The sequence below is a fragment of the Amblyraja radiata genome, chromosome 28 (assembly GCF_010909765.2).
Source record: "Amblyraja radiata isolate CabotCenter1 chromosome 28, sAmbRad1.1.pri, whole genome shotgun sequence".
NCBI lineage: Eukaryota > Metazoa > Chordata > Chondrichthyes > Rajiformes > Rajidae > Amblyraja > Amblyraja radiata.
The window spans coordinates 31,513,149-31,537,381 of NC_045983.1; the positions used below are offsets into that span (position 1 = coordinate 31,513,149).

The following is a 24,233-nucleotide window of genomic DNA, read 5'->3' on the forward strand; positions in this document are numbered from 1 at the left end:
CCCCCCCCCCCCCCCAGATGTTATTTGCCCAAAATGTTCGAAAAGTAGTCTCGAGCTGAATAAGTTCACATTTTCAGCTTGCAACTTGACAATTTTCACAGGCACAGATTGTTTAGAAGATCGGCAAGTTCTGTTTAGTGATACAGCGCGGAAACAGCCCCTTCGGCCCACCGGGACCGCTCCGACCAGCGATCCCCGCACACGCTAACATTATCCTACACACACCCACACACACACACACACACACACACGGGACGATTTTTTACATCTACATCAAGCCAATTAGCCTACAAGCCTGCACATCTTTGGAGTGTGGGAGGAAACCGGTGGGCGGCGCGACTTTCGTCAGCAGCGGCCTCTGCAGTCCGTCTGCGTTTTTATTATTTTATGTCTATGTTTTTATGTAGTTTTTGTTATTTTTTGTTGGGGTATGTGTGTGGGGGGGGTGGGGGTGGTGTGGGGGGGAGGGGGTAACTTTTAAATCTCTCCCTGCACGGGAGACCCGACCTTTTCTTTGTCGGGTCTCCGTTGTCGTTGGGGCTGCAACGAGGAGCGGCCTCCAACAGGAAGACCGGGGGCTGTGGTGCCGACTATTCACCTCACCGTCACGGGGCTGGCCGAGTCCAGAGCGGGTGGAGCTGTGGTGGACGCTGCTGCGACCCGACCTCCGGAGCTGCGGAGGCTGCAACTGCGGGTCTGGCGGGCGGCATCGGGAGCCCGCGGGTCCCTGGAGGGAGACCGCTTTTCGGGGCTTCCGCAACGGCGACTTCTCCCGCCCGAGTTGCGGGGTTGAAGAGCTCCTGGAGCGGGGCCTTACAGCACCGCCCCGCGCGGATTGGAATGGCCGCGGGACTGCGAGCGCACGCCGGGGGCTCTAACACCAAGACCCGGTGTGCGACCTTGCATCACCCGGCGTGGCTTTAATGGCTGCGGGACAATTCGCCATCGCCCGCCGGGGGCTTTGACTTTGACTCTGACATCGGGGGGGGGGGGAGAGTGCAGTGGAGAGATAAGTTTTTTTGGCCTTCCATCACAGCAATGTGATGGATGTTTATGTAAATTATGTTGTGTCGTGGGTCTATTTGTTTGTAATGTATGGCTGCAGAAACGACATTTCGTTTGGACCTCAAGGGGTCCAAATGACAATAAATTGAATTGTATTGTATTGTATTGTCTAGGAGAAAACCCACGCAGGTCACGGGGAGAGCATACAAACTCCGTACAGACAGCACCCGTAGTCGGGATGGAACCCGGGTCTCTGGCGCTGTGAGGCAGCAACTCTACCGCTGCGCCACCGTGCCATGCTATGTTATTCATAGAAACATAGAAAATTGGTGCAGAAGTGGGTAGTTCGGCCCTTCGAGCCAACACCATCATTCAGGAGTCGAGAGTTTTATTGTCATGTGTCCCAGAAAAGACAATGACATTCTTACTTGCTGCAGCACAACAGAATGTGTAAACATAATACCGAATGGGAGATAAAGTTCAGTGTGTCTATAGACCATAGACCATATATACACAATAAATAAACAGATAAAGTGCAATAGTAATAATAGACTGTTATTGTTCAGAGCTTATTTGATATTTAGATGATCAGCCATGATTCAATATGGTCACGGCTGATCATCTAAAATCTGTACCCCATTTCTGCTTTCTCGCCATGCCTCTTGATTCCGCTAGCCCTAAGAGCCAAATCTAACTCTCTCTTGAATGCATCCAGTGAATTGGCTTCCATTGTGGCAGAGAATTCCACAGATTCACAACTCTCTGGGTGAAAGCATCGGAGCACCCAATGAAAACCCACGCAGGTCACATGCAGAACGTACTAACTCCACACAGACAGCATGATCTAACACACTTTTGATTGGGGTGCACAGCAATTGAAACTGGCCCTTCGGCCCACCAGCTCCGCGCTGACCATCGATCATCCATTCATACTAATTCCACTAGCTCCAACAGGAGACCCTTGGACTATCTTGAATCAGACTTCAATGGTCTTTATCTTCCACTAAACGTTATTCCCTTCATCCTGCATCCGTACACTGTAGACGGCTCGATTGTAATCATGTCTAGTCTCTCTGCTGACTGGATAGCAGGCAACAAAAAAGCTTTTCACTGTACCTCGGTACAAGTGACAATACAGTAAACTAATAATTATACAAATGAATTATAATCACAGGTCTTGGGATACTGTGGAAAGCAGTCCATCAAATAGCTGCCACTTGCATTTTCCAGAGTTCAGAGGGACAAAAATCAAAGAGAGGACTGGAAAGAAGTGTGTCTGCTCAGGTGGTGCTTGAGGAACCTTCAAAGAAACCGACTCAGGAACACAAAGGTAGACAGAAATGCAGGAGGAACTCAGTGGGTGATGCAGCATCTAAGGAGAGAAGGAATAGGCGACGTTTTGGGTCAAGACTCTTCTTCAGACTAAAGAAGGGTCTTGACCTGAAACGTCGCCTATTCCTTCCCTCCATAGATGCTGCTTCACCCGCTTAGTTCCTCCAGCATTTTTGTCTACCTTCGATTTTTTCCAGTATCTGCAGTTATTTCTTAAACATGACTCAGGAACAGCTTCTTCCCCTCTGTTATCTGACTTCTGAACGGTCCTTCCATAGCATAGAAAATAGGTGCAGGATTAGGCCATTCGGCCCTTTGAGCCATTCAATGTGATCATGGCTGATCATGCAAAATTAATAATAATAATAATGGATGGGATTTATATAGCGCCTTTCTAATACTCAAGGCGCTTTACATCGCATTATTCATTCATTCCTCAGTCATACTCGGTGGTGGTGAGCTACTTCTGTAGCCACAGCTGCCCTGGGGCAGACTGACGGAAGCGTGGCTGCCAATCTGCGCCTACGGCCCCTCCGACCACCACCAATCACTCACACACATTCACACACAGGCAAAGGTGGGTGAAGTGTCTTGCCCAAGGACACAACGAGAGTATGCACTCCAAGCGGGATTCGAACCGGCTACCTTCCGATCGCCAGCCGAACACTTAGCCCATTGTGCCATCTGTCGTCCCAATAAATTAGTACCCTGTTCCTGCTTTCTCCCCATATCCCTTGATACCATTAGACCTCAGATTGTTTAGAAGATCGGCAAGTTCTGTTTAGTGATACAGCGCGGAATCTAACTCTCTCTTGAATACATCCAGTGAATTAGCCTCCACTGCCTTCTGTGGCAGAGAATTCCACAGATTCACAACTCTCTGGGTAGAAGGTTTTTCCTCATCTCCGTCCTAAATGGCCTACTACCCCTTATTCTTAAACTGTGACCACTGGTTCTGGACTCCCCCAACATCGGGAATATTTTTCCTGCATCTTGCCTTTGTCCCATCCCTTAAGAATTTTAGATGTCTCTATAAGATCCCATGTCATCCTTCTAAATTCCAGTGAATTTCAGCCCAGTTGATCCATTCTTTCATCAGATGTCAGTCCCGCCATCCTGGGAATTAACCTGGTGAACATACGCTGCTCTCCCTCAATAGCAAGAATGTCCTTCCTCAATTTAGGAGACCAGAACTACACACAATACTCCAAGCTGGGGAATTACCCGATTCATCTCTACCCCATTTTCGGAAGAGTTTTTGCACTACAGGTTAATTCCTGTACTATTCTATGTTTCCTTCGTAAACTGTCATTTCCTTCCTGTTCGTTAGATGTATCTCTTAATTCTTAAGAAAAAAAACTTCCACGAGCATTTCATCAGTAACTGCGGCACGGGGGCGCAGCGGTAGAGTTGCTGCCTCACGGTGCCAGAGACCCGGGTTCGATCCTGACCATGGGTGCTGTCTGTACGGCGTTTGCACGTTCTCCCCGTGACCTGTAAGGGTTTTCTCCGGGTGCAACATACAGGTTTGTAAGTTGGTTGGCTTTGGTAAAGATTGTAAATTGTCCCTAGCATGCAGGACAATACTAGTGTGCTGGCATCGTTGGTCGGCGCGGACTCGGTGGAATGAAGGGTCTGTTTTCAGTCGGGATCTAATCCACATCTCAAGAGCTGTAAGCGCAATCAGGCAGCAACTCTATCGCTGCGCCTCCTTGCCGCCCAAAACGTCGCCCATTCCTTCTCTCCAGAAATGACTATAGACAATAGGTGCAGGACTAGGCCATTCAGCCCTTCGATCCAGCACAGCTATTTAATGTGATCATGGCTGATCATCCCCAATCAGTACCCCATTCCTACCTTCATCCCATATCCCCTGACTCCGCTATCTTTAAGAGCCCTATCTAGCTCTCCCTTGAATGTATCCAGAGAACCGGCCTCCCACAGAGGCAGAGAATCCCACAGAGTCACAACTCTGTGAAAAAGTGTTTGCTAATCTCAGTTCTAAATGGCTTACCCCTTATTCTTAAACTGTGGCCCCTGGTTCTGGATTCCCCCAACATCAGGAACATGTTTCCTGCTTCTAGCGTGTCCAAACCATTAATAATCTTATATGTTTCAATAAGATATCCTCTCATCCTTCTAAACTCCAGAGTGCACAAGCCCAGCTGCTCCATTCTCTCAGCATATGACAGTCCCGCCATCCCGGGAATTAACCTCGTGAACCTACGCTGCACTCCCTCAATAGCAAGAATGTCCTTCCTCAAATTAGGGGACCAAAACTGCACACAATACTCCAGGTGTGGTCTCAGTGGGTCCCTGTACAACTGCAGAAGGACCTCTTTGGGATGCTGCCTGTCCCGCTGAGTTACTCCAGCATTTTGTGCCTGTTTGCAGTTCCTTCCTGCACTCTCCTGCAGTGACATACTGAAAGTACTGACACCTGATTAACGCTGTAATATGATTTGCGCCTGTACGGCGTTCCTTTTAAAGTGTTGCCAAGAAAGAAACATACATCGTTTGCTGCTGGGGCGAAGGTCTTCCACTCTGTACACCGATAATCTATTCACGCCTCCACAGATAGTGTGCTTCTCCCCTTTGCATTCCATGTTGCAATCCTCCTGACGAGCGTTGCCTGACGTTACTCGATTCCCGCAGTAACATTCCGCACCGTATTCCAGGCCAGCGTAAAGGTAACTTCTGCGGGAACAAATTCGTTTTGTTTAGTTTGGAGATACAGCGCGGAAACAGGCCCTTCGGCCCACCGAGTCCGTGCCGACCAGCGATCCCCGCACGCTGACGCTATCCCACACACACACACACACACACGGGACAATTAGGATGCAAGCAGAAGCCTCCACGTGACGCATCCCGGGCAAAGCTAACGAAAGAAACTGTACCACAGTGACTGACTGAAGTAGCCACTTCTGCAACCACCGACCGTCAACCGTCACTGACCGACCGGAAAGACGTGAAATAGAAGATGGCCGGACACGAGGAAGAAGACGGGACAACTTACAATTTTTACCCCGAAGCCAATCAAAACCTCCAAACCCGTGTGTTTTTGGAGTGTGGGAGGCAACCGGTTCAACCACGCAGGTCACGGGGAGAACGTGCAAACTCCCTACAGACAGCGCCCGTAGTCGGGAGCAACCCCGGGTCTCCGGCGCTGCGAGGTAGCGACTCTACCGCTGCGTCACCATGCCACGCTGAATATGCCGTCAGATTGCAAAGAAAGTTTTAAGGAAATGCTCCAAAATTGTACAATTCCAAGAGCCAGCTGACTCCAAAGATTTTGGGAGTCAGGAGTGCAAATTTAATAAATGGAATTGAAGCATAGAAACTGGCCCTTCGGCCCATTGATCACCCGTTCACGCTAGTTCTATGTTATCCCGCTCTCTCATCCACTCCCCACACACTCTAGGGGCAATTTACAGATTAACCTACAAACCTCTTTGGGATGTGGGAGGAAACTGGAGCACCAACATGGTCACAGGGAGAACATGCAAACTCCACACAGACAGCACCTGATGTCAGGATTGAGCCCAGGGTATCTGATGCCGATACCAGCACTTCCAGCTGCTCTGTGCTGCCCATAATTGACGGCATCTCTATTTATCCCAACCCTTATGGGCCTGTCCCACTTACGCGACTTTTTCGGCGACTGCCGGAACCCGTCATAGGTCGTTGCAGGTCGCCAAAAATGTTCAACATGCTGAAAATCCAGCGGCGACCAGAAAGACGCTACGATTCTTTGGGCGACTGAGGAGACAACTCACGACCATACAGGCGACACACTGGTGACATGTCGCGGCCTGAATTGTCGTGAGTAGTCGCCCGAAGAGTCGTACCTTGTTCTGGTCGCCGCTGGATTTTCAACGTGTTGAAAATTTTCGACAACCTGCACCGACCTATGACGGGTGCCGGTGAAAGAGCTAATAGTCAAATCTAAAATGTAGTCGTTCTTGTACAAAAGCATGTTCTAGTAAAACAAAAGACTGACTCGGTGCTAAGTCTGAATGACTTTGTAAATTATATGGAACACAATATGGAGGACAGGTTGTCTTTTCACTAAAGACATTAAGATGGCAGTGTGCAGTAATAACATGTGCTTCATTCAAGGCCATAAAGAAGCCAAGATTGAAAAAAAAGGTGACGCTACAGAGATAAGTAATAACTTGTTATTGGATGAGCTTGATTTGGACCCAGCCTTCCTATATTGTGAAAGTCCGCAAAATCTTTCAGTCATGCCATATTCAGACTTGGTAGGAGTGTTTTACTGATAAGGAAAATGTATAATTGTGCTAACTCTTCTTTGTTCTGCGAGTGGGAGCCCAAGAAGCACTGAGCAACATTTGTGCTCATTGTAGATCTATTGCCAATCCCATCTGACGAATCAATTAAAGATTGCCATGGTTTACCTTTAACACTTTTTGTTGCTATCTGCTTTTTAAGAAACGAACTTGGACACCGGCAGTCACCGAAAAAGTCGCGTAAGTGGGACAGGCCATTAAATAAAATGAACACCCAACAATATACCTCAATAAACCTTATTCCCAATGATAACATTGCGAGTGGGATGTGTTTTGAGGGAAAATAAAAACTCGCAGGTTTTCTTTGAAGACCAAAAAGTCCTTTAATAAAGTGTATGAAGGAACTGCAAATGCTGGTTTACACCGAAGATTGACACAAAATGCTGGAGTAACTCAGCGGGACAGGCAGCATCTCTGGAGAGAAGGAATGGGTGACGTTTCGGGTCGAGATCTGAAGAAGGGTCTCGACCCGAAACATCACCCATTCCTTCTCTCCAGAGATGCTGCCTGTCCTGCTGAGTTACTCCAGCTTTTTGTGTCTAACTTCAGTCCTTCAATAAATCCAGTCTAATGCGATACGATACAACTCTATTTATCCCAGGAGGAAAATTGATCTGCCAACAGTCATAAAAACACAAAATACACGAGACATGTGATCACGGAGAAATAGGAACAAGGCACGTTGTGAAAGTAATGTTGAAGACATCTCATTGCGTTACCTTTCTGCACAGCTATCTTGACACTGTGATACGGTCATCTTGCGAAAGTCATAGAAGACCATACCCTTCAGAGCCTTCTCCTTCGATTCATCTCTGAAACAACCAATGTGGGTTGCTGTGAAACACAACAAAACAGCCGTAAGTTCACCGACGATTACTTGCTTGAAACAGAGCACAGAACATGCTGCATAGGGCGGGATGGCACAGGGTCAGGCCCTTCGGCCCACAATGTCCATGCCGAACATGACGTCACGTTAAACTCACCTCTGCCTGTACATGATCCGTATTGCTACTTCCTGCATGTCCATGTGCCTGTCTAACCACCCTCTGACTAAAGGAATTCATCCCCATCTCCTTTCTAAAGCTATGTCCTTTCGTACCGAGGCTGTGGCCTCTGGTCCGAGACTCTCTCACGAGTGGAAACATCCTCTCCACATCCACACTATCCAGGCCTTTCACTATCCAGTAATTCTAATCTCCTAAACTTCTAAACTCCAACGTGTACAAGCTTACTGCTGTCAAACACCCATCATATGTTAACCCAATCACTCCTGAGATCATTCTCGTAAACCTTCTCTGGACCCAAAATTGCTCACAATACTCTAAATCGCTACTCGCTAGAATTTAGAAGATTGAGGGGGGATCTTATAGAAACTTACAAAATTCTTAAGGGGTTGGACAGGCTAGATGCAGGAAGATTGTTCCCGATGTTGGGGAAGTCCAGGACAAGGGGTCACAGCTTAAGGATAAAGGGGAAATCCTTTAGGACCGAGATGAGAAAAACATTTTTCACACAGAGAGTGGTGAATCTCTGGAATTCTCTGCCACAGAAGGTAGTTGAGGCCAGTTCATTGGCTATATTTAAGAGGGAGTTAGATGTGGCCCTTGTGGCTAAAGGGATCAGGGGGTATGGAGAGAAGGCAGGGATGGGATACTGAGTTGGATGATCAGCCATGATCATATTGAATGGCGGTGCAGGCTCGAAGGGCCGAATGGTCTACTCCTGCACCTATTTTCTATGTTTCTCACCAGCACCTTCCACAGCCTCAGCATTACAATCCCTTCTCTTCTATGCTAGTCTTCTGTAAATGAATGCTAACATTGCACTTGCATCTTTCGAGAATCACGGAAGACGTGACGGCCCCCAATACGTTTTAGGGCGGCACGGTGGCGCAGCGGTAGAGCTGCTGCCTCACAGCGCCCGAGATCCGGGTTCGATCCTGACTATGGGCGCCGTCTGTGCGCTCCTCCCCGTGACCTGCGTGGATTTTCTCCAGAATCTTCGGTTTTCTCCCACACTTCAAAGACGTGCAGGTTTGAAGGTTAATTGGCTTGGTGTAAATGTAAAATTGTCCCTAGTGTGTGTAGGGAAGTGTTAAGGGGCTGTCCCACTGTATGAGCTAATTCAAGAGCTCTCCCGAGATTTAAAAAAATCAAACTCGTGGTAAGCACGTAGAATGTACGTAGCGGGTACGTCGGAGCCCGGGGACGTCTCTTAGCGGCTCGTAACTCTTAACGGCAGGTACTCGGGAAACGCGGTAAGCTCGGGAAGACTCGTGAAGATTTTACAACATGTTGAAAAATGTCCACGAGAGCCCCGAGTACCTCCGAGCGGCCATTACCGTAATTCTCCGAGTTCGAATCAGGGGAAACTCGGGAGAACTCTTGAATTAACTCGTACAGTGGGACAGCTCCATTGATCGCTGGTCGATATGGACACAGTGGGCTGAGGGGCCTGTTTCTACGCCGTATCCCTAAACTAAGCTAATTCAGAAAACCATTCTGCGAGATTTTAAAGTGTTGAACAGAATGCCAGCGAATCCTGTAAGAATTTGCAAAGAATCACATGACTTGACATTGTGTTTTATGTTACTGGATGTAAATGCATTAATTCACAGAAAATAAAACTTCTGTGAAAAAGAGCCTGTATTCTGTGTACTCCCTTTCACCCCATCACTTCAATCTAAACCACTTAGGGAGCCATTATAGTTCAGTGTAGTTTATTGTCACATGTATCGAGGTACAGTGAAAAGCTTTTTGTTGGGTGCTAACCAGTCAACAGAAAGGCAATGCATGATTACAATCGAGCCATTTACAGTGTACAGATACATGATAAGGGAATGTAGACAGAATTGCTGGAGAAACTCAGCGGGTGCGGCAGAGACCTATGGAGATCTATCAGAGATCTATGGAGCGAAGGAAATAGGCAACGTTTCGTCCCGAAACGTTGCCTATTTCCTTCGCTCCATAGATGCTGCCGCACCCGCTGAGTTTCTCCAGCAATTTTGTCTACCTTCGATTTTCCAGCATCTGCAGTTCCTTCTTGAACATGATAAGGGAATAACGTTTAGTGCAAGGTAAAGTCAGCAAAGTCTGATCAAGGATAGTCCGAGGGTCACCAATGAGGTAGATAGTAGTCCAGCACTGCTCTCTGGTTGTGGTAGGATGATTCAGTTGCCTGATAACAGCTGGGAAGAAACTGTCCCTGAATCTGGAGGTGTCCGTGTGTGCGAGCTAGGAAGAGCGCATTGAAGATTTACGAGGTTGTTGCCAGGACTCGAGGGCCTGAGCTACAGGGAGAGGTTTGGCAGACTAGGGCTTTATTCTTTGGAGCGCAGGAAACTGTGGGGTGATCTCATAGAGGTGCATGAAATCATGAGGGGAATTGAGTCTTTTACCCAGAGGCGGGGAAATCACAAACCAGCAAACATCGGCTTAGGTTGAGGGGGAAAAATGTAATATGAACCTGAAGGGCAACTATTGTACAGAAAGTGTGCTGGGTGTATGGAACGAGCTGCCAGAGGAGGTAGTTGAGGCAGGGACTATAACATAATTTCAAAGACACTTGGACAGGTACACGGATAGGAGAGATTTAGAGGATTATTAGTTAAATATTGGCAAATGGGTCTAGCTTAGATAGTTTGGTAGGCATGGGCAAGTTGGACTAAAGGGCATGTTTCCATTCTGTACGACTCTAAGTGTGGTCACTGCAGTAATATATATCTATATTTTTTTAAATGACAGGCGATTGATATGTGGAAAACACCAAAACCTTGATTTATTCTGTATCTACTTTAATAAAAAAGATATTTGTTATTAAAGTGACAGGAAATTGATATGCGGAAAACATCAACATTTTATTTCATTCTGTATCCGAGTCATCTCCCCCCATCCTCCCTCAGTCTCTACGCTTTGCTTTTGTAGATACTTTAAACTTCAGAGATACAGCGCGGTAACAGGCCCATCTGCCCACCGAGTCCGCAGCGACCAACATTCCCCACACACGGACACTAGCCTACACACACTAGGGATAATTTACAATTTTTACAGAAGCCAATTAACCTACAAACCTGTGCGTCTTTGGTGTGTGGGAGGAAACCGGAGCACCCGGAGAAAACCCACGCGGGTCACGGGGAGAACGTACAAACTCCGTACAGGCAGCGCCCCTAGTCGGGATCGAACCCAGGTCTCTGGCGCCATAAGGCAGCAACTCTACCGCTGCGCCACCGTGCTGCTTGTGCTGAGATGCTTCATCAGACTAAGAGACCGAAGTGCCCCATCCTGAAACATCGCTCCCCAGAGATCCATTCTCTCCAGAGATGCTGCCCGACCCACCGAGTTACCCCAGGCAATTTGTGTTCGACACTACGCTCAATTGAGTTTTAACATAGAAACATAGAAAAATAGGTGCAGGAGTAGGCCATTCGGCCCTTTGAGCCAGCACCGCTATTCAATATGATCATGGCTGATCATCTGAAATCAGTACCCCATTCCTGCTTTTTCCCCCATATCCCTTGATTCCATTAGCCCTAAGAGCTAAATCTAACTCTCTTGAAAACATCCAGTGAATTGGCCTCCACTACCTTCTGTGGCAGAGAATTCCACAGATTCACAACTCTCTGGGTGAAAAAGTTTTCCTCATCTCAGTCCTCAATGGCCAACCCTTTATTCTTAAACTGAGTGACCCCTGGTCCTGGACTCCCCCAACATGGGGAACATTTTTCCTGCATCTAGCCTGCTTCAATCCTTTAAGAATTGCATATGTTTCTATAAGATCCCCGCTCACCCTCCTGAATTCCAGTGAATACCAGCCCAGTCGACCCATTCTTTCATCTTAAGGTCTGATTTAAGACCGAATCGCAATGAAATACGTGATTGTTTCTGGCACTAGCTGCTGTTTCAACGAGCTGTTTTAAATAACAAGAAGCACGGCAGCTGACATACAAAACCTCGGCTTCATTCTTGCTGTGTTTTTCCCTTTGTTGATGATTGTCGGAGATGCAGGGAATGTCAATTCGTACCATCTTCACCGGTAGAGGTTAATGCCGCAAAGCTGCCCTTCTGAAGTGCAGCGTTTTCAAGTGAACCCAATTTGTACGATACATTTTACAAATGTCAGTAGGGCAAAGTGACAAACTGTTATATCATTTACCAAATTAGTGCGAGTTAGAGGCTTATTAAGAATAATTAAAAAGCAATCAAGAAGCTTTTAATCTGCAGCGAGAATGTCAATTAGTCCAGGACAACTCACCAATGAATATGCCAGTCATTCCAGTTATATTTAACAATTGTTGTACAGAAGTTTTAACTGCGGGATGCTAATCTAACCCAAAATGTTCCCAAGTTAAATAACACAGTCAAGACGGTAGATGCAGTTTTGATTAGTTTAGTTTAGAGATGCAGTGCGGAAACAGGCCCTTCGCCCCCCCCCCCCCCCGAGCCGACCAGCGATCCCCGCACACTAACACCGCCCTACACACACACACACACACACACACACACACACACACACACTGGGGACAAATTATACTCTTACCAAGCCAATTAACCGACTGACCTGTACGTCTTTGGAGTGTGGGGGGGGGGGAAGCGGAAGATTTCGGAGAAAATGCACGCGGTCACGGGGAGAACGTACAAACTCCGTACAGACAGCACCCGTAGTCGGGATCGAACCCGGGTCTCCGGCGCTGCAAGCGCTGTTGGGCAGCAACTCTACCGCTACGCCACCGTGCTGCCCAAAATCGCACGTGTTGGAAGGAACTGCAGATGCTGGTTTACACTGAAGATAGACACAAATGTGCTGGAGTATTTTAGTCAAGAGGGTGGTGAATCTGTGGAATTCTTTGCCACAGAAGGCTGCGGAGGCCAAGTCAATGGATATTTTTAAGGCAGAGATATATAGATTATTGATTACTATGGGTGTCAGGGGTTACGGGGTTGAGAGGGAAAGATAGATCAGACATGATTAAATGGTAGAGTAGACTTGATGGGCCGAATGGCCTAATTCTGCCTGTATCACATGAACATACAACTCAGCGGGTCAGGCAGCATCTCCGGTGACAAGGAATAGGTGATGTTTTGCGTCAAGACCCTTCTTCACCTAATCACAATCAAACCGACAACTAATGGCAAACCCATATGTAATTATGTATAGCACTAGCTGCATATTTAAAGCAGCACTTTTTATTACAAGAACCACAATAGCTATAATATTAAAAACTTGACATCTCTCTTTCTGTTTTCTCCCTTGGTTATCGTAAGGTCAAAAATAATAGGAGCAGAATTAGGCCATTTGGCCCATCAAGTCTACTCCACCATTCAATCAATTAGGCCATTCGGCCCATCAAGCCTACTCCGCCATTTCCCTCTCAATCCCATTCTCCTGCCTGCCTTCTCCCCATATCCTTGACATAGTCATACAGCATGTAAATGACCCCTTCAGCCCAACTTGCCCATGCCGACCAACAAGCTCCATTTCTCAACCCATAACACTTACTTTCGCTTTTACTTTAGACTCAAGAGAAACGGCTTGACAACAGGCCCTTTGGCCCATCGAGTCCGTGCCGACAAGCGATCACCCCATACACCGACACTATCCCACACATAATTTACAATTTTTACTAAAGCCAACTGACCTACCAACCTCGTGCGCCATTGGAGTGTGGGAGGAAACCAGAGAAAGCCGCGCGCAGGTCACGGGGAGAACGTGTACAAACTCCGTACAGACAGCACACGAGGTCAGGATCGAACCCGCGTCTCTGGCGCTGTGAGGCAGCAACTCTACCGCTGCTTCATTGTGCCACCCATAGAGCCATACAGCATGGAAACAGTCCCTTCGGCCCAATTTGCCCAGGCTGACCATTTTAAACCCAACACGCTCAACTCTTTGATGAAGGATCATCAGCCTAAAAGATTCATTTAATTTCTCTCTCTCTGCCTGACCCACAAAGGTATTTCCAGCATTTATTTTATTTTTTTCATTTTAGACTTCCATTTGCAGGTTTTTTTGCATATTCTCACACTCTCTCCTGCTTGCGGTATGAACATTGACTTCTCTAACTTCACGTAACCCTAGTTTCTCTCTCCATCCCCTCCCCCATCCCAGTTCTCCGACTAGTTTCACCATCCTCAAGATTAATTTTCTCATTGTACGTTTCGTTGTCAACTTCCCCTCAGCCAACATTAAACCGTTCTACATTTCCTAGATCAGCGTCTACTTTGATCTGTCTTTTTCACACCTTACATGCTCGTTGCATATCTCTAGTTTCCCATCTCCCCCGACTAACTGTGAGGAGGTTGCTATGAGGATGCAGGGTGACTTGGACAGGTTGGGGGAGTGGGCAGATGCATGGCAGATGCAGTTTAATGTGGATAGATGTGAGGTTATCCACCATGGTAGCAAAAATAGGAAGGCAGATTACTATCTAAATGGTGTCAAGTTGGGAAAAGGGGAAGTACAATGGGATCTGGGGGTCCTTGTTCATCAGTCAATGAAAGTAAGTATGCTGGTACAGCAGGCAGCGAAGAAAGCGAATGGCATGTTGGCCTTTATAACAAGAGGAGGAGTATAGGAGCAAAGAGATCCTTCTGCAATTGTACAGGGCCCTAGTGAGACCACACCTGGAATATTGTGTGCAGTTTTGGTCCCCTAATTTGAATAAGGATATTCCTGCTATTGAGGGAGTGCAGCGTAGGTTTACAAGGGTTAATTCCCGTGATGGCGGGACTGTCATATGCTGAGAGAATGGAGCGGTTGGGCTTGTATATTCTGGAATTTAGAAGGATGAGAGGGTATCTTATTGATGCATATAAGATTGTTAAGGGTTTGGACACGCTAGAGGCAGGAAACATGTTCCCGATGTTGGGGGAGTCCAGAACAAGGGGCCACAGTTTAAGAATAAGGGGTAAGCCATTTATAATGGAGATGAGGAAACACTTTTTCTCACAAAGAGTTGTGAATGCGGAATTCTACACCTCAGAGGGTGGTGGAGGCCGGTTCTCTGGATACTTTCAAGAGAGAGCTAGATAGAGCTCTTAAAGATAGCGGAGTCAGGGGATATGGGGAGAAGGCAGGAACGGGGTACTGATTGGGGATGATCAGCCATGATCACATTGAATGGCGGCGCTGGCTCGAAGGGCCGAATGGCCTACTCCTGCACCTATTGTCTATCAGCCTGAAGAAGGGTCTCGACCCGAAACGTCTCCATTCCGTTCTCCCCGGAGACGCTGCGAAAATCAATGATCAATTTAACGGAAATAGGAGGAGAGAGGAGGATAAAATGTTCGAGTGTATGTGTAAAAGTACCTTTGCTTCCGATGGTCTGCTTCACCGTCCCGATCTCCAACCGTAGCCTTGGTTCTTGCTCCTTCACGAAGCTGTTGAACCACCTCCTTCTCAGATGCCCAATTTCTGGATGGCCTGAGATAAGCCACCGTGGTCCATATTTCCTGTTGGTGACCGGCTCCTCCCACACCTGCACGCTGGCGGGAGCCCTGGACTTGCGCTTGCCGATGTCTGGGTCAGGACCCGCGCGGTCCTCCGGGGGGGCCGGGCCAGAGGGTGGCGCTGCTTGTCCGTTGTCCGGGGCAGTCCGTTGTCCCAACGGGATGGAGAACCCGGAGCGCTGGAGCAGGAGCAGGCTCCCGGCCATGAGGTAGGCCACGAGGAGAAAGGCAAAGATGACGGGCGTACGCCGCAGGAATCTCTGTAGCCTGACGAGCGCTTTGGCCATTCCCCCTTCTTCCCCCGAACCTGGAGCCGAGGATGCGGTCAGACCACCCGGCTGGCGATCATTCCGTCCCGGCGAAGAGCTTTCCCGAAGGCTGCATTCCGGTGAACTCGACCTTCTCTCGGACGGACGTCGGTGAATGAGACGCACATCACCACGTGCTCACGGGCGAGGTTTCCGAGAGCTGGCGGCGTGGGCATTGCGCAAGAGGACCCTCTCTCCCCGTGTGGATATTTAGCCCGTGCATCACGAAGCCGCTCTGAGGAAATAAAATTGACAAGATGATTAATAGAAGATAGACACAAAATGCTGGAGTAACTCAGCGGGGCAGGCAGCATCTCTGGAGAGAATGAATGGGTTGTAGAGGCCCCAAATGTTGCCAATACACAGTTTCTTTATTCAGGCATTAAAGGTAGATATACACGCACGTTTAGTCCTCTAACAGTCATTCCTGTTGCCTCGTGAGCTCGAGTTGCGTTCTTGCCACGGTGGCAGGACACTCACAAGAAGAGAGAAGAAAGGTGGGCAGCTCGCAGTGAGAGGAAGGAGAGAAGAGAAAGAGAGAGAGAGGGTTGTCCCTGGGTTCATCATATACACCAGGACACACCCCTATACCCCGTGACAACTCCTCCCTGCCATTGCCCAGTCGCGTGACCCTACCCCCGGCTGCTGAGGGTTCGTGTAGCTCCTCACCTTGGGCAAGCATGGTCGAGGGCGGCTCTTGCTGTGGGTCAGGGGCGGAGGGGCCCACGGGCGCAGTCGAGGCCCCCGGCCGTGGGCCATCCCGAGGTATGCCGAGGGGTGCAAGGAGACCAACGCAAAAGCCACAGGTCGGACGGGATATAGACCAGTTACGTCGACCAACAGGGGATCGTGGCCTGAGAAAGATGTCGGCAACAATGCAAATACAACAAAGAATAACAAGAAACTAATAGTAATGTTAAGCTAAGCGATTGCAGTGTACAAGGTACAGGTCTTCATAAGAATGTCCCCCATAACCCTCCTGACCCACCATACCCCAACCCAGATGCTGCTGGACGGTCGGATTAAGGATGGGACCGTTAGCAGTGCGAGGATCACTCGCTGGACCCTTCTCCTTTCCCAAATGGCCTTACGGGTTGAGAGGCTATGTGAGCCCAAGCTCGCAGCCAATTTGGTGTACCCAGGGGAGCCACACCATTGCTCGGTGGAAGGGGTATGGGAGGTGGACTTTGGGCTTAGAGCAGGGTTACATCCCACGGGTAGGGAAATATACGTGGACGGGTCCAGTTTCGTGTCCGAGGGCATACGGCTCACGGGCTGTGGGATCTGGGACCCCGAGGCAGAGATAGCCCTAGCTCTTAAACTCCCACATACGTTAAGCGCCCAGCAGGCAGAGCTGGCGGCGGTAATGTACGTGGTGACCCATCCCGAGCGTTTCCCCACTCCATACACCATATGTTCAGACAGCATGTTCACATGCAATTCCTGCACGGAATATTTGGCCATCTGGTCCCGCCGAGGGTACACCTCATCAGACGGGAAGCCCCTGACCACTAAACCACTATTAGAGAGGATTGTAGCAGCCGTAGGGAAGGGCGGGGATAGATATATCCATAAGGTGAAGGCCCATTCCAAAACGGAGCCACGGGGAAAGGGAAATCAGAGGGCGGATGGCTTGGCCAGGGAAGGAGCCAGGAGTGGGAAAGCATGGGACCCCTATGAGGAAGGACAGGTAGCTGCAGCCAGGGAGCAGCCTCGTGAAAAGGAGAGTGCGGGAGTGGTTTTGGCTCCGGACCTGACCATGGTCCAGGCACAAAACCCCATTTTAAAGGCTGCCTCAGCAGCCATTTGCAGGCAGGAGATGATAGAGGGACCGTATGGGGGTAAAGATCAAGAACAGACCCGGGTTGATGTGGAAACCGTAGGGGAGCCAGGTGAGTCCACAGGTAGTCAGCCTGAAGTAGCCGGCTGTGTTCCAGGGCGAGGACTGGAAGCAGCGGAGAAGGAGGCTGACTCCAGCCCTCCGCAGGCAGGTACCGTAGACTGCCTAAGAGAGGCAGAACTAGCAGAAGCAGAGGAGATGGAGGTATCACCTCTGGTGTGGGAACCCCCGGTCGGACGTAGGAGTGACAGGGTCACTAAACCCCCAGTAAGGTGGTCCCCATCCCTAATTAAACCTAGGGCTAGGGCCGGCCACAGGAGGGCCGGGAAGGAGAGTGGCCGAAACAGGGCACTACGGAGTGCGGCTGGAGGGAGCCCAGTCTCCACTGGGAACGTAGGGGTAACTCAAAACCCCGTAGTGCAAAAGGAGGTGAGGGGCAGTCAGGCCCCTCGACAGGAGGAGTTCTGGCCTGCACGGGAGGGCCCACCAGAGGGGTGGCCCCAGCGTGACGGGGACCAGTTATGAGTTGGCCACCCGGAGACGGGTGGCGTTGTATATAGCATTGGTTTGTGTGTAAGTAGATGTAGTTAGCGTAATTAGATATAAGGTTTTGTAAATTGTACAGGGGAGTACAGGGACAGACAGTACGGGATCGAAGGGATGTGCTGTGGAAAAGTGGACCATAACAGACAAAACAAAACCCCAAATGCCATTTTAGGCGGATAGCTTTGTGGAGGCAAGGAGGTGTTTTGCTTTGTTTTCCAGATGGATAACCCCGCCGTATGGATGATGGAAATGATGTGCCTCCGAATGTGCGTGGCGCGTCGCGGGGACACGGAGGAGTCCATCGTATATGGGTGCTCAGGGGATAGAGCACCCCTCGTGTCTACTGGGCAAGGAAACCTGGTAGCGGATAGCCAGGCCGGATACTCCCATGAGGGGAGATGGCCTGGGTGGCTGGGGTCGAACTCGACCAGGTTCTCCAGCCACAGGAGCTTCGCCTACGGGGAAGCATCCATACCCTGTGCCGAGATACAGATGGCTACCGACCGGGTTAGGGTGACTGAGGGCAGGCGGGTGTGTTTAACCTGTAAGGGGGACGTTCCTTTGGGGAGATGGTGGTGGCTCAGGAAGCTGAGCTTGAACATGAGGGATCGATCCTCGGACTGGGAAAGACTGGACAATGATACCTACCGGACCATCACGGGGTCACCGGGAGGGATCACTGTATGTTGGGACAAATGGTGGGCCTATGACCAGGGGCTTTATTTATGTCTATGGGGGTCTGCCAAGGTGTGTCCGGTAGGGGCATCAATCACTTTCGTCAAGTGGTGGCAGAACCCCGGGAACGGGATAGATTGGGACCGCAGTGGGCAGGCATGTGTGGCCCCAAGGGCTGGGATGACAGTAAAAGCCACCGAATTGCTGGTTCAGGTGAAGAAGCCCCTACCCACAGCCCAACCGATCGACCCTCACAACTGTCCATCCACCACCAAAGGGCCGGAGAATGGGTTAGCACTTGTCCCAACAAAAAGGGTGCTGTACCAGGGAGTGCATTACGCTGTGGCCTCAGTAGTACTTATTTAATTATGTTGCCCATTTTGGGTATGATATTCCCCCAGTGAACGAAAAATTAAAAGAGTTGCTGGTGGCGGTCGAGTTGTCGCACAAACACTTCTTCTCCCTGGAACAAAAGACTCTGGATATCGCCAGGGAGATCGAAGAGATCAAGTCTCCAAGTTGGTGGGACCTGGAGTCCTGGATCATAGTACCAGCATGGGTCCGCATCGTGTCCCATGTTCTGATCATCTGCCAGATGATAATTGTGGTGTATTTGCTATGCATTAATTGCAAATTTAAAAGGCGGAGGAGGATGGCCAAATTACAACGGCTGGTAAATCGAGCCGCCCGACGTCACCATAACGACACCCCATCACTGTAAAATATCTGTACTCTAGTGCAATAGTTTTTGTACATAAGTTGTAATCCCTGCATTTTCAGGGAATGGTCGTGAGGGTACTGTATGGTTTGTGGGATTGATGTAAAGTAAAATGTGTATAGTGTAAGTTAATGTGCTTCGAGGGCCTAGTTTAGCGATTAAGGGGGCTTTCGGGGTACATAATTTCACCTTCTCACCAGGAGTGTTTACAGCTCTTGAGGCTGGAGGATTGCCCACTAACTTTGTCAATCGACACGGTCCGTGCGAGCCTGGACGTGTCGTAGGGGCATGTAAGTTATTTGGGCAAATCCTCCAAAATTATGGAAGAAATTGAATAAGCACATGGATATCTTAAAAGACAAATTTGCTGGCTGCAACGGAAAAACCCCCCCCCCAATCCACATCAAGAATCAAACCCGTCTGGCCTGTGGACTTGGACATCACACAACGGTGTGAACAGGAAAGGCTGAGACGGAGATAACGAGATTCTCTTGGATACACAAAGGGAGGAACCAAGCCTCAGCAGACGGTGGTAAACAGGCCAGCACAAGCACAATCACCATCGGGGATGATAACGATCAGGCTGAGGGATCATGACATCAGCAAACCCCTTATCATCGGAAGCCTATTGTTCATGCCAGATCGAAACTGGGAAACATCAAAAGAACCCCTTCTATCCAGAGGACCACCTGGGGGTTTCAAAGGAAGCTCAGGTATAAAAGCCGAAGTCAAGCCAGAACTCTCTCTCTCTTCCTGCTCTTCCTGCTCTGCTGGACGGCTCGTGAGCCCAACCGATCGACCTAGCTGTAAGTATCCCGGTGACCTGGTGAAGTTCCCGAATTAGGATAGTTGAGAGAAGAAAGGGAAAGGGGGAGTGTACTTGCAAGTAAAATTGTGTAAAGTAAGTTTTACGACGTGCCCGATCGTTTTCCTTCTATACTCTTAGTTTAAAGCATAAGTTCAGCCACGTATTGTGTAGTGTTGGTGAGATTCGATTTCTCATTGTTTAATAAAGCCTGTAAATTTTAGACTTGCTTTGAGTCCATCTTGGTTTCTGTTTTCTCTCATCGGCACACTCTGGTCAATTCAACCTTTTATCATATCACACCATAATTCCGAGGTCTAGAACCTAGGGGAATCCTTTTTGTGGAGTAAAGGGAAACGCAAAACCCCTACAGTGTACAAGGAAAAAAAACTACAGTGAGCAAACTGCAAAGATACATCAACGTCCAAAGTGGTCGAAGAAGCTGCCCTTGAAACTGGAGGCTGTCGTGACACCAACCGACCAGGGGCGGCGCTGTAGACGGCGGTCAGGCGGCTGATCAAAATCCTATTGCAACCGTTCGTTACACATTAGTGATCCAGCGCAGAAACAGGCCCTTCGGCCCATCGAGTCCATGCCGACCAGCGATCACCCCGCACGCTAGCATTATCCTATACACTGGAGACAATTTACAATTTTAACAAAGCCAATTAACCTACAAACAAACCTGGGAGGAAACCAGAGCACCCGTAGAAAACCCACGCAGGTCACGGGGAGAACGTACAAACTCCGTACAGGCAGCACCCATCGTCAGGATCGAACCCGGGTCTCTGGCGCTGCAAGGCAGCAACTCTACCGCTGCGCCACCGTGCCGCCTTTGATAAAACGAAAGGCTCGATTTTAATCATGCATTGTTTTTCCGCTGACTGGTTAGCACGCAACAGAGGCTTTTCTCGGTACACGTGACAATAACCTCAACTGAAACTGAAAACAGTCGGTCGGGGCAGCATCTGTGCAGCAAGAATCCGACATCGTTTCTGTTCGGCCTTTCACCAGGTACGTTATTGAGGTGCAAGTATTGGATTTCCTTTGACAGAGTTTTATCCTCAGCGTATTCTGCTAACGGCTAGCCTCTCTGACAGAATAAATGTATCTGCCAATGCCGCGCACATTAACATCTCTGTCGGTGGTTCCACCACCTCCCTCTCAACCACATTTGGGAAACATAGAAACATAGAAACATAGAAATTAGGTGCAGGAGTAGCTTCGAGCCTGCACCGCCATTCAATATGATCATGGCTGATCATCCAACTCAGTATCCCGTACCTGCCTTCTCTCCATACCCTCTGATCCCCTTAGCCACAAGGGCCACATCTAACTCCCTCTTAAATATAGCCAATGAACTGGCCTCGACTACCCTCTGTGGCAGAGAGTTCCAGAGATTCACCACTCTCTGTGTGAAAAAAAGTTTTAAAGGATTTCCCCCTTATCCTTAAGCTGTGACCCCTTGTCCTGGACTTCCCCAACATCGGGAGCAATCTTCCTGCATCTAGCCTGTCCGACCCCTTAAGAATTTTGTAAGTTTCTATAAGATCCCCTCTCAATCTCCTAAATTCTAGAGAGTATAAACCAAGTCTATCCAGTCTTTCTTCATAAGACAGTCCTGACATCCCAGGAATCAGTCTGGTGAACCTTCTCTGCACTCCCTCTATGGCAGAGACCAAAGGCATTTTGTGAACTAATAAGGGATGACTCCTTTCATCATTCATCAAACTGCTTGGAGACAATGTATGGCAGGCATATTGAAGATGCCTTCAGGGATGAAGTGGATAAGAAAGCGGATAATTAATCTATTAAACTTTTCAATTATTCATTACACACGCAAAAGGCATCTGGAGCAACCCGCTTTCGAGATAAAATGTACAAAATGTAAAAAATAAAATTTTAAAAATTGGTGCTGGGAGAAATCGGAAGTATCTTGGTTGCTGGCAATAAATTTCATCGGGAGATGCAGCGCGGTAACAGGCCCTTCAGCCCACCGATTCCGTGCCGACCAGCAACCCCCACACATTAGTTCTGTCCTACACACCAATGTACAGAAGCCCATTGACCTATAAACCCGCACGTCTTTGGAGTGTGAGAGGAAACCGGAGCACCCGGAGAAAACCCACGTGGTCACAGGGAGAACGTACAAACTCCGTACAAACCGCTCCCCGTGGGCCGGATCGAACCCAGTCTCTGGCGCTGTACGGCAGCTACTCTAATGCTGTGCCTCAGGGTGAAGAGATTCAGAACAATTGCTTCTCCAAAGTTAACCACCCATTTGGCTGATATTTCAAAAACACTTGGACAGGTACATGGATAGGAAAAGGTTTTGAGGCATCTGGGCCAAACGCGGGCAGGTGAGACTAGTGTAGATGGGGGGGGGGTTTGGTTGGCATGGGCAAGTTGGGCCGAAGGGCCTGTTTCCATGCTGTGTGACTCTATAACTGTATTCAATCTACTGAACTTTTCCTTCCTATTTCAATTGGATAGTAGGGACCAATAAAGAATTATATTTTATTTCACTGCTCTCAAAGTCTTCTTTCTTGCACTGCCACCACGACATCACTTAACTTGGCACACTTCCTCTCAACTTGTAACACCCCAGAAACAGATTTGAAAAGCCATGAATCTGTCAATAGGAACCGCAAGGAGCCTTTGCTCAGGCAATTGGTTTATTTTACACTTATCAAATTGGTGAGCAGTCAACAGATTCTTGATAGCACTCCCAATGTGTCATGCAGCGTGGAAACAGGCCCTTCGGCCCAACTTGCCCATACGGGCCAACATGCCCCATCCACACTAGTCCCACCTGCCTGCATTTGGCCCATATCCCTCCAAACCTGTCCTATCCATTTCTTAAACGTTGGGATAGTCCCAGCCTCAACTACCTCCTCCGGCAGCTTGTTCCATATACCCGCCATGCTTTGCGTGAAAAAGTTACCCCTCGCATTCCTATGAAATCTTTCCCCCTTGCAATGCTCAAGGGCCTGTCCCACTTAGGTGAATTTTTTTAGGTGACTGTCACAGTCGTAGCAGGTCGCCGAAAAAGCGATGACTGGACCCCACCCCCCTACGACAATGTCTACAACAACCTACAACTTAGTCGACGGCAAGCTACTGACAACCGCCGACCCATTAGGACGTCCACCTACGACCACACCTACGACAACCTACGTCCACCCGCGACAAGCTACGACCCTGTCGGTGACAACGGAAGACAATTTAGTCGCCGGTACCCGTCGCCGATGGAATTCACCGGAGTCAGCACCCGGCGACAACCTACGTCACATGGAGACAACCTATGACAGCACCTACGTCAGGAGACATTAAGCTACGCTCATTGGCGTCAACCCACTGTCGCCAAAACGTGTTGAAAATCCATCGGTGACCAGAAAGATGCTACGACTTTGGGCGACTGAGGAGACGACTTGCGACCATACGGGCGACACCCCTAGCAACAGCCTAGTCGCCTAAAAAATAAAAAAAATAATAAAAATCGCCTAAGTGTGACAGGCCCTTTATTCTATTATTAAATGGACCACAGAACTACTAAATGGCATTCAAAATAAATGATGTATTTAATTTTATTCCATCTGTGTATTGCACAAAGTCTCTTGCCCAGAGTAGGGGAATCTAGGACCAGAGGACATAGGTTCAAAGTGAAGGGGAATCTAGGACCAGAGGACATAGGTTCAAAGTGAAGGGGAAAAGGTTTAATAGGAATCTGACAGGTAACGTTTTCACAGAGTGGGTGTATGGAACGAACTGACAGAGGAGGTAGTTGAGGCTGGGACTATCCCGTTATTTAAGAAAGTTGGACAGGTACATGAATAGGACAGGTTTGGAGGGTTATGGACCAAGCGCAGGCAGGTGGGACTAGTGTAGCTGGGACATTGTTGGCCGGTGTGGGCGAGTTGGGCCGAAGGGCCTGTTTCCACACTGTATCACTCTATGACTCTGCTGCAGAGAGACTGAATCATTTCAACACCTGCATCACCGATACAGCAAGGTAATAGGCTTTGTGTGTGTCACACCTTGCTAAAAATGGACACAAGATCCACTTTATTATTATTCCAGCAGCTAAATGACACAGCAGATTTATTTAAAGTTCAGTTTCGTTCGTTATTTTCCAAGTAAGCACCTCTGGGAAAAGTGAAGCGATTTTTTTCCCCACCCAACCCCCCACCACCAAACAAAACCGCACTGTAATTTTTCAAGGAGTATAACGTCAATGAAGTTCAAGTGTC

At 48.7% G+C, this 24,233-nt stretch overlaps 1 protein-coding gene across 1 annotated transcript in view; it reads right to left on the reverse strand.

Moving 5' to 3' along the window:
* Positions 1 to 24,233, reverse strand: part of wscd1 (WSC domain containing 1) — a 71,797-nt gene that overhangs the window by 12,057 nt on the left and 35,507 nt on the right. The window contains exons 2-4 of the mRNA XM_033046231.1: positions 14,952 to 15,634; positions 7,367 to 7,481; positions 4,850 to 5,034 (exon numbers count right to left, since the gene is read on the reverse strand). Of these exons, the coding sequence (XP_032902122.1) occupies positions 4,850 to 5,034; positions 7,367 to 7,481; positions 14,952 to 15,378 (727 nt within the window). The 5' untranslated portion in view covers positions 15,379 to 15,634. The remainder of the gene's footprint in view (positions 1 to 4,849; positions 5,035 to 7,366; positions 7,482 to 14,951; positions 15,635 to 24,233) is intronic.